Source organism: Neophocaena asiaeorientalis, unplaced genomic scaffold (assembly GCF_003031525.2).
Source record: "Neophocaena asiaeorientalis asiaeorientalis breed wild unplaced genomic scaffold, Neophocaena_asiaeorientalis_V1.1 scaffold348, whole genome shotgun sequence".
Taxonomy (NCBI): Eukaryota; Metazoa; Chordata; class Mammalia; order Artiodactyla; family Phocoenidae; genus Neophocaena; species Neophocaena asiaeorientalis.
Window position 1 is genome coordinate 1,236,367 of NW_020172672.1, and position 10,290 is coordinate 1,246,656.

At 44.6% G+C, this 10,290-nt stretch overlaps 1 protein-coding gene and 1 pseudogene across 2 annotated transcripts in view; one reads left to right on the forward strand and one right to left on the reverse strand.

The window, feature by feature from the left end:
* The window catches only part of EXD2 (exonuclease 3'-5' domain containing 2), a 96,837-nt gene extending 92,212 nt beyond the window's left edge, over window positions 1-4,625 (forward strand). For both annotated transcript variants that reach the window (XM_024739657.1, XM_024739655.1), the window contains exon 9: window positions 165-4,625. In XM_024739657.1, the coding sequence (XP_024595425.1) occupies window positions 165-381 (217 nt within the window). In that variant the 3' untranslated portion in view covers window positions 382-4,625. The remainder of the gene's footprint in view (window positions 1-164) is intronic.
* A 3,059-nt stretch (window positions 4,626-7,684) lies between these two features.
* Window positions 7,685-8,573, reverse strand: LOC112396118 (60S ribosomal protein L21 pseudogene; annotated as a pseudogene).
* Between the last annotated feature and the right edge of the window lie 1,717 nt (window positions 8,574-10,290).

Here is a 10,290-nt window from a genome sequence, read left to right on the forward strand (position 1 = left end):
GGAAAGAGGATGTTTTTAAAAGCATCAAAATAACCAACCCTTTAGGAATGCAGCAACCTCTCCATAAACCCCTGTCGAAGCATCTTGGCCCATAGCATTTGGAGCCACTGTGATACTGTCCTGAGCTTGTTTCCCTCAGACCCATGTACTTTGTGTCCTGACAGGATCTCCAATGAAAACTACATTCCGCACGGGCTGAAGGTGGTTCAGCGCCACACCCAGGGCGGGCTGCGCTCCCTCATGCAGCTGGAGAGCCGCTGGCGGCAGCACTTCCTGGACTCCATGCAGCCCAAGCACCTGCCCCAGCAGTGGTCAGTGGACCACAACCACCAGAAGCTGCTCCGGAGATATGGGGAGGACCTTCCCATCAAGCTGTCGTGATGGCTGCTTCCCTTCCACGTTGGGACAGCTGGGAAGCTGGAGCCAGGGGTGAAAATTTCACCTTTTCCTGTTTTAATGTCATTGTCAAAGCCTGGTGACACAGTTCACAATATTAACCTGTACTGATCCCAGGATGCTTCTGGTGGAGCAAGGCTGTTGTTTTCAGGGGGAGCTTATGGTCTTGAATTTTAGTTGGGCAGGGTGAGAGTTCTTTACTCCACCCTCTTATTTTATTTTTCTGGACAAATGGGAGGCTTGGCCTTCATTTTACTCTCCCTCTTCTGCTTTCCCTGTGCAGGCGACAAATGAAGGATTCTCCCTGAAGGGTCTTGTCAAGACACTCAGGTTTTTAATGCTTTTCCTCCCTGTCCAGCATGTTGGTTCATCTCAAACAGGAGCTGTCAAGTATTTCAAGCCCATCAGGTTAGGAGGGGAAAAAACATTCTTCTAGAGGTTGGAGAGGCGAAAAGGGGTCGGATTCATATTCCCAGTTCAACCTCATAATTAGAAATTCTTTGGCTTAGTGCTCTGCGGTAACTCACCTGGTTGGGATCCAGCCCATCTGGGTTGCTTCGGTTTATTTCACATGCTTGAAAATGCTCCCATTTACACATTCAGGACCAAAGCAGCAACTTCCTGCCATATGTTCTCACCCTAACGCTGGAGGGAATTCTTTTCTGGAAAGAGGCCTTCAGCCTGGGTGGGGCACAGAGAAACACAAGAACCATCTCCCAAGAGAGCTTGGATAATTTGCTCAGCTTTCCCTTTCGCTGTTCCTTGCAAGCCTCCTGCCCAGAACGGCAGGGTTTTTAGCTTAATCCCTTTCTGAGAGGAAGGTTATCTTTTCTCAGAATCCGTATCTGGTCCCTTCAGTGTTCCATCAGGTTTGCAATACTGACCTCTTTTAAGCTCTTAATTCTCTCCCAGAGTCATTTGGTTAGGTTGAGAGGATTTCTCCATCTCCCTTCATGCCTGGGACGCCAAGACTAATTAATACGTTTCGATGTTCAAAACGGTGGTGTTTCATCTTTCCAAACGTGAGGCCACCACTTGGAGTAGGGAATCAACTTATTAGCGGTTAGTATTTTTATCAAGTATTAGGAAAACTTTCTTACCTTACAAGATCTTAACAAGCTTAAAAAAGAGCTTTATGGCCAGAATTCAACAAGAGCTCTGTTCTTTCGGAATTGTGCCCGAGTTGGTGATGGTTGCTCTAACACTGGTAAATAAAACAACTTCTAAGCACAAAGTTCATTGATTGTAAATGTAAAACCTTTTTCTTCATAATTTTATAAAATCGGCAGATACTCTTGGGGAAGGAGATCTTTATGCTATAGGTCCCTGCCGTGTGGCAGCCCATGACATGTGTGCAGGTGTCGTCGTGTGCCTCCGCCAACAGCTTTGGCCTGTCGACAACGGCCCACGACACATGCACACCCTGCAGTTTCTTCCTCTGCCCTTTCATCCCCACTCATCCTCGAATAGGTGTCTCTGGGATCTAAACTAGAAAGTCTTGAAGACAAATAGTACCAGCTGCCTTGGGGACCGTTTGTTCAACACACTAAGTTTATTATTAGGGGCGAGGTTCCTCAGAGGCTCTTACTGCCCACAGCCCGGGGCGGAGAACCGTGGGGATGGATAAATGGTTGTCGTAGTCAGGCTTGCCACAAGGGGGCGTCGTAGATCTTGCTTTATATTCATTCTTGAGAAATAAGGGGCATTGATAACACAGGTCCTAAACATAACTCATTAAATAAATTAAAAAAATAACGTAACTCATGAGTTATGTTTCAGATTGTGTCTATCTCACTTTGAGTCATTTTGACAGCTTTACAAGAAAAACGTCTTCCTCCGAAACGAGAGTAGGCTCTTCCTTTCTTTCCCTGTGATCCTCATACTGAGAGGTGAGAACCACGTTAAGAGGTCGTTTAAGACACTGTGGTTGCTGCGGAAGGAGGAATGGTTTCTCCAGTAGAGCTCCCTGCAAAGCTTAGTAATGTAGAGCCAGCAGCCACGGTAGAGGAAACATCTAGACTGTGGCACCCTCGATTTCTCATCCTTTTCAGAGCAGTTACTGTGTAGGTTTGAATCTTTTTGTTTTCTGAGTCAGCCTTGGACGCCTTTCTCTAAGACTGACAATTGCTATCTCTAGTGAGTTATTTTAGGGCGGGCATATTTTAACATAAAATTTTTTTCTGATACAAAAGTAATGTGTATGCTTGTTAGAGACGAATCTAAAGAAAGAATGAAAATCCATCTTCCCTCCATGTAGCACAGAGCTAATCTCTGCTGGTATGTTTATGAATTTCCTTTCAGTATTGAAAAATGCATATAACATGTAAGGTGTTTAAACAAACTTGAGAGTCATATATACAGCTTGGTATACAATTTTCTTTCCTCATTTAACATGGTATCACAAGTAATTTCTTGTGTCTTTAAATCTTGGAAAGTAGATTTGCAGTAACTCTACCTTGCTTTATTATCCATTCCCACACTGTTAAATTTTGGTTGTTTCAGATCCTTTGTTAATATCAATGATGTTGTGATGAACTTTTTTGTGTATAAATCTTTGACCATATCTTTACTAACTTTTTTAGGTTAGAACCCTAGAAATCGGGTTGCGAGGAGGGGGACTCACATTGCTGGAGTGAGTACAAATTGATATCACCTTTTAGGAATTTCTGTGAAGGGAATGCTTCCCTTTGACCCTTTAACTCACGTCCCAGTGCATTTGCTGAGCTTCCTCCCCTGTGAGTAGAGGTGAGCGGACAGTGTCACAGCAAAGGCCTCTCTGAATGTGCCTGATCGTTGAAATTGCAGGCTCAGAGTCTTTTCTCTGCTTCCCTTCTGTCTCCCATCCTTTATTGCCTCATTCCCCCTTGCAGCAGTGTTTTTTGGAAATAGCTTGTTTTAAAATAAAAATGTAAAAAAAATTTATTTTAAAATAAAAGCTATAGACTTTTTTTTTTCCTGATTGACAAGCAATTAGTGATTTGCCATCCTTAAGTGAACAAGGCACAATATTCAGGGATTTGTTGCCTCTTAAGAGTGCAGCCATAAGTTCCTTATTCTTATCCATGTCACAGACAGAGATCAGATGACAAAATGTGTTCTGTTGAAATAAAGCCATTTTAATCCCTCATTTTAGACTCTTAGGGACCCAGCAAGCAGAAAGAGCTTTTGTTCAGCTTTGTGTTCTAATGTTTGGGACCCTAACATTTGACTATAATTTCTTTGTTACCTTGCCTCTTTGAGTTTTTCATTCATTCATTTACCTTTTCTTCCTTTTTTTTGTTTTTTTCTTCATTGTGTCTCATCCTCTGAGAGGTATCAGAGTTTCTCAGTTTTCTAGTTTGCTAATTGTTACGTATTTTAAAAGGATCCTTCTTTCTGGTCTCTTGTCTTTTCTGTGGTTTACCTGGTCATTTTTTTAGAGTACTTCATCCCTCAGGAATACAGTGAGAATCAGTTTTTCTTGGATGAAATAAGCTGTAAGAGGGTATAAGAATGATTCTCATATAGTTAACTCTTGATCTGAGTAGTATAAAAATAATACATAATCCTCAGAATACTCTTGTTTTGGAAATCAGTTATTCTTTTTAGGTATTCACCAAGTTGCCCCCTCATGCTGGAAAAAAATACCTTCTGTCTTTCCCCAGTCCTGGGACAGTTTTGCATCAGGTGATGGAGCAGGGCTGACATGCAGCCAAATGTTCGTTCCACTTGTTCAAAAGTACCTGTTCCACCTACCCTACCAGGGAGATGTCTTTGCCTGCGGCACCAAGGTCCTTTACTTAACTGGCAACATGTTATTTGGGAAGGTGGGAAGTACATTAGACCATTGTTTCCTTCTAACCAGCTTTGTCTGTGGCCAATTCTGGTTATTGGCAGTCCCTAGACGCTGTGTGTACTGGACCAAATGGGCAATCACGTGGGAGATAACCAAGAGCTGACTTGCTGTGCATAGGAATAGGGAATGTCAAAGGACCTAGTTCACACATCCTGGGCTGTTTCCTCCTCCAAGGCAGTGGTACTTGCTGCCTTAAAAGGTCATTCTGTGCTCTGACTGAATGGAGATAGCTAGTTAATCTCATACCCTCCAGATTGAACTCAAAGCATTTGCCCTCCTTGCAACTTCCTTGTTTTTTTGTTTTTTTTTTTATTTGCGGTACGCGGGCCTCTCACTGCTGTGGCCTCTCCCGCTGCGGAGCACAGGCTCCGGACGCGCAGGCTCAGCGGCCATGGCTCACGGGCCCAGCCACTCCGTGGCATGTGGGATCTTCCCGGACCGGGGCACGAACCCGTGTCCCCTGCATCGGCAGGCAGACTCTCAACCACTGTGCCACCAGGGAAGCCCAACTTCCTTGTTTTTAATTCTTGAATTTTTCTCTCGCTCGATAGGTAGCCTGTTGCCTTTCTGCCAGCATAAGCTTCCAGAGCTGCTGAGTTTACAGTCAGCATTATTATAAGCATGATGTGTGGTTCAGATATTCCTGAGTTGGAGAGGCTCCTTATATTCTACTCCTGTTTCCCAGAGACCTCCCTTCTCAGGCTGCAACATGCTGGGGCAGAGTTGGGATTCTGACTACCCAGACCACCAGGGTATCTATTAAGTCCTGGATAAGAATCCAAAATTTGAGCTTAGTAAGCTAACAGGGCTGAAAAGAAATAGGAGATTGAGGCACAGGTAGTTTTAAAGAAGGTACATTTATCTTGTTGGTGGGGGTGATGGGAGTATAGTCTATGGACTTCGTATTTTGCTTTTTCCTAAACTCAGTTGTATAGTGTGTTGGAGGATCAGAGGAGTGGGTTAGTGACCTGGGTTCTGGTTGTGGTCAACAGCTGTGTGTCTTTGGGCCAATCACTTAACTTTTCTGGACTCCTTTCTTTACCTGTAAAATTAGGAGTTTGAATTAGATGTGCTGTAGGGGCCCTACTAGTGTAGCATTCTGTAATACATCCCACCGTTTCTTTATGTGGCACTTTCCCTTGGGTGCTGTGTACCTTCTGCTTCATCGCACACTCTCATCCCACCCCCAGCCCTGGGAATGGAGGCTGTGCGTGAAAGGAAGGGGGTGAGGGAAACAGGATGACACACGGTGTCCTCCTGGCCTCGTTGACTAGGGAGAAGCCTGCTCCCTCCATCTGGAGCTCCGCTGGAGGTCAAAATACTCTTCTCACCAGAGTTGTACGATGTGTGGCCTTAGGGAACTCACATTTCTATTCAGTTCACTAATTAACAGTAAAGAAAGAAGAGAAATCTTTATCTTCACCCACATCGCCAGTGCTGTAAGGCTTAACAAGGAAAAAGCACAGAGTAGAAATGAGGTAGCTTTTGCCAAGTGCTGTAATGGGAGGATGTTGGTGGGGGGGTGAGGAGGGGGAAGAATGTTTCTCAGCTTAAAGATAGGAGAAATTAAGGCTGTGCTATAGAGAAAGAATTGAATAGAATTGGATACTTGAAAAGGAAAACATTAAACCAATAAGTTAAAAATATTCTCTTTTTTTATGTTGTCAGGACTGCCTAAGAAAATTTGAGGGGCCCACTGTGTTAACACATTGTTCTCCATCTGTGAGTCCTAAGACAAGGTTAACTCCCAGGGAGACTTGAGAAGTCTCAGGGGCCTGCCTTTGTATAACCCTGACCTGCCTGGGACTTGGTCCTGCTTACCTTTGCCTGGCCACCAGTGAGACGAGTCATGTGCAAAATGTAAAGTTTGTATTTTATAAACTGCTGAGAGACATTTTTCCCATTTCCGATATATCCATTCCCTGTGACCTGGCAGGAAATACATTTTCCATTCCATCCTTGTGCTTAGTTTCAGTCCCAAAGGGGTATAGTGTATTGGCTTTTCTTTGTGTAGCACAGATTTATTTGTACCAAGTATGCTAAACTTGAGGCTCTTTTCACAATAATCACTTCGATGTAGACGTGAGCCCCCATTTTCTACCAAATTGGGGGCATTTTGTTGATGTTCCAGAAAAAATGACCAGATAGCCAAAAGAGAGGCTAAAGTATATTTCTCTGCCCTCTCCTAGATGGACCCTAACTTTATCTAAAATGTTGACATCTTTGGTTAAATCTCATAGAGCCAACTGGAGCCCCAGTCAGCTGGCTTAGTTCCTGTCTAATCAAGATCTGTACGTTTGGCCCTGGAGGTTGGGTCAGCCTGAGCCGTAGCACATATGGCTCCCTCTGAGTTCTCGGATACAATGAGCAAGACTAAAGTTGGCTCAGAAAAGGAACAGAAGATGACTTGGGGTTAGTTTTTCCTTTTTAAAATGTTATACAAATACAGAGATTTGGCTGCCATCCCCCTCTCAAACCATCAGCAGAGCTTGACCTTGGCCAAGATTTTGCCTCATCCTCTCGGCATTTTAGCATCGAGTTGCGTTTCAGCCATGGAATGCTTAACCAAAAGCACATGCTGTAGTGGTAGTTTCCAAAGAGCAAGTTTTTGCAGGAAGTCCGCAGCGTGTTTTCTCAAAACAACAGTTTTCTCCGAACCGCCAACCCAATAAACCCCCAAATGGTGATTCTTTGGTTTATTTGTACACAAAGCTGAGATTTTTGTTGCTATTAATAATACTTTATTGGAGTACAATATAATGAACATATAATAAAGTGTACAAATTTTAAAAGTACAGCTCAGTGAATTTTTACAAATGTATACACCCGTGTAATTATTAAGGGCTAGAGTTTTTTATATTACATGAAACATACATCCTGGTGATGTACAGCTTGGCGTTGGGAGGTTGTCCATTCATCTAACTGAGCAGATTACTGTAACACAGCAAATCCAGGTCAAAATGCGATAACATTTGGTGCTTCTGAGTCCGGGCAGTTTGCCCTTTTGTCACACCTAGGGGACTTGGGTGCTGCAAAGCTTCGTGATGTTTGTTTTTAACAAGTTACTTTTAAAATGTATAATGAAAAAGGAATCTCCTCCCTGGTCCTTTCCCTCCCTGACAATAACCACTGTTACTATTACTTCTTCATTGTGCGTCCTTCAGAGAGAGACAGAGACAGAATGTGAATGTGTGTGTTTGGGGGGGGGGGGGTGGGTTTTTTTTTTTAAGTCTCAGGTTTCTTCTTTGATTGCCAAATAAGAATTTCTCTGCCCTTCTCCCCATACTCTAGGCTCTAGTCTAGGGCATTTGTGCAGCCTCACTAGGATTAATCCTATTTGTCTTGTACTGTAAAGTTCATACTCTGGATCTGTCATCTGGCTCCAAAGTCCATGGTTCTCACAGGATTGGCCATGAGTTGTTAATTGTCTCGGCTGGGTTTTTTGGGTTTTTCTTCACAGTCCAGGTCTTTTATTTTCTTTACACCCATCATGCCATGAATTCATAGGGAATGGGCTCCAACAGTTCAGGCTCCTTTCCATTGGTTCTCACGAAGTGTGCTTCTCTGGGTGGAGCAGGCTGGTGCTTCAGTTGAATCCAAGTCCCTTTCTCTTTGGCTTCCTTCTTTTTCTGATCATTCTCCTTCACCCGTTTCAGGAAGCTGTCTCGGCTCTTAGAGTGTTTAATATTCTCGATAGGCACATGAATTCTCTTGGCAAGAATCTTGCCCTTAACCTGTTTGTTTACAATGATGCCAACAGCATGCTGGGTAACATTCTAGACTCTCCCAGTTTTGCCATGGTAACATTTGTGGGGCATTCCTTTTCGAACGGTGCCCATTCCCTTGATATCGACAATATCACCTTTCTTGTAGATTCGCATGCATGTGGCCAAAGGAGCAACTTCATGTTTTCTAAAGGGCCTAGAGAACATGTAGCGGGTGCCCCTCCTCTTTCCCTTTGTGTTGATCATTTTGGCGAATTACTGGAAGATGGCTGTTCCGGCCGAAAAGAAGTAGGCTGGGTTTTTTACATTAGGCTTTCTACTACTTTTAATATATATTTGAAATTTTCTGTAATAAATTTTTTAAAAATTCTTATTTCTTTAGCAGTAGCTCCTGCAACACACCTATCTGCTTAAGTTTTGCGTTTGTTTTAAAGTAAGGTTTAAATTGCAACCTAAAAGCAAACCATAGATGGATCTCTAGATAGTCCCATCCTCCACCCCCTACATCCATCCAAATCTCATTCAAAATTCCAAAGTTACAAACATGAACCAGGATGATTATTCACCTTCAAAAGACATCCTTCTTTTTTTTTTGTGTGCGGTACACGGGCCTCTCACTGTTGTGGCCTCTCCCGTTGCGGAGCACAGGCTCCAGACGCACAGGCTCCGTGGCCATGGCTCACCGGCCCAGCCATTCCGTGGCATGTGGGATCTTCCCGGGCTGGGGCACGAACCCGTGTCCCCTGCATTGCGACAGGCGGACTCTCAACCACTGCACCACCAGGGAAGCCCCATCCTTCTTTTTAAACATAAAGTTGACCTCAAATTTATTTTGAAAAGCCAGCTTCTCTGGCAGGCAAAATTTCATTTGATTTGTACACTAAGTTTCTCAAGAATGTAAATCTCATGCAAAACAGAGGGCTTATATTCAGCCTTGAAAAGTATTTTATACAATATATGGGCTGAAGAGCCAGGGAAGGAAGAACCTCTCACACCCACCCTCAGCTGGGGAGAAAACATAGCTTGCATGGTTTGGCCGCATCTCCTAGCGGCCACCTTATTTTGTACTCCTCTGTGACAGGTGGATGAGGGGTCAGGTCTTCTCCAGATCAGAGATTCCCAAAAGATACACAGCCCGGGGAAAGGTTTTCCAATTCAAATCCTATATGGTTTCCCTAGGGCCATTTTATCCTTGATGTCCTTTCATGCTCTCTACTTTGTCTTGCTGTAATCTGATCACCCAGGGCCTCTCCAGTTATCATTAAATATATTCCCACTGGTCAGGGAGCTCCCTTTGAGCACCCCTTTAGAGCAGCTGTCACATTTGAGCAGCATCTGTTTTCTGACAAGCTTCAAGACTGAATGAAGGAAGTCACTGAGTCTTTCCCAGTGGAAGTGCATGACACAAGTAACCTTTGGGACTGCGATCAGGATGCTGTGAGTTGAGTGGCCTGGCAACTCGTGTGTGCAGGGAGAGGTGGGTGATTCCTAGATGGGGCAGTGGATCTTCATGGTCTCAGCCCTGTTGTCCATGCAGGGTCCTAACACTAGAACGGTTCCCTAAGCCTTTGGCTCCAGCTCTTTCTGGGCAGGGAAACAGAACGAGGCAAGACGCCTGGTGTGTTTTAAATAGATTCTGCTTGCTGCAGCCAATAAGCCCAACAGCTTGGGAGGTGAGTGACCCTTCCTGAGAGATTTCTGTTGCTCCATTTCTACGGCCTCCAGCCCCGCAAGTGCTGACCACCCCCTCCCTTCCTGCTCCTTCCCTCTGACCTAACTCCCTTGCTTTCTGGATGCTTTCTGTTCAGCCCTTTCTGGTTTTAGTATTTATTACACTTTTATTGGCTTTCGCTCTCTGCTTTTTCTTTCCCTGAAGCTGTTTTTCCTCATGCGCTATATCTTTTCATCTCTTGGAGTCTTGTTTCTGTCCACTCTCTCAAGAGCACATCTCCATCTTCTGCTCCTTGTCTGATGCTGTCATGGCTTCTCAATTGTCCCCTTGCCCCAACCTGGGCTTTATGGACCCTGGCAAGAAAGAATGGTGGGTGGAGGAATCCACCTTGAGCAATCCCAGTTGTAGGACAGGTAGTGGCTCCAGTCTGGGAAGTGGACCTTAAAGATGGCAGCTGTTTCTGGACACGGTGGCAGTGCAGTAGGCAAGCCAAAGGAGGAGGAATCAGAGATGACAGGAGGGGTGGAGTGGCCCAGTACCCATCGCAGGTGACAATCAGAAAAGGAGGTGGAAGAGGAAGGCCAGGTGGAAGCTGGATGTCGTGAGGGAAAGCTGAGGAGGAACTGGCACCGGGGGAGGAAATCAGGGATGTGGGACCCTGC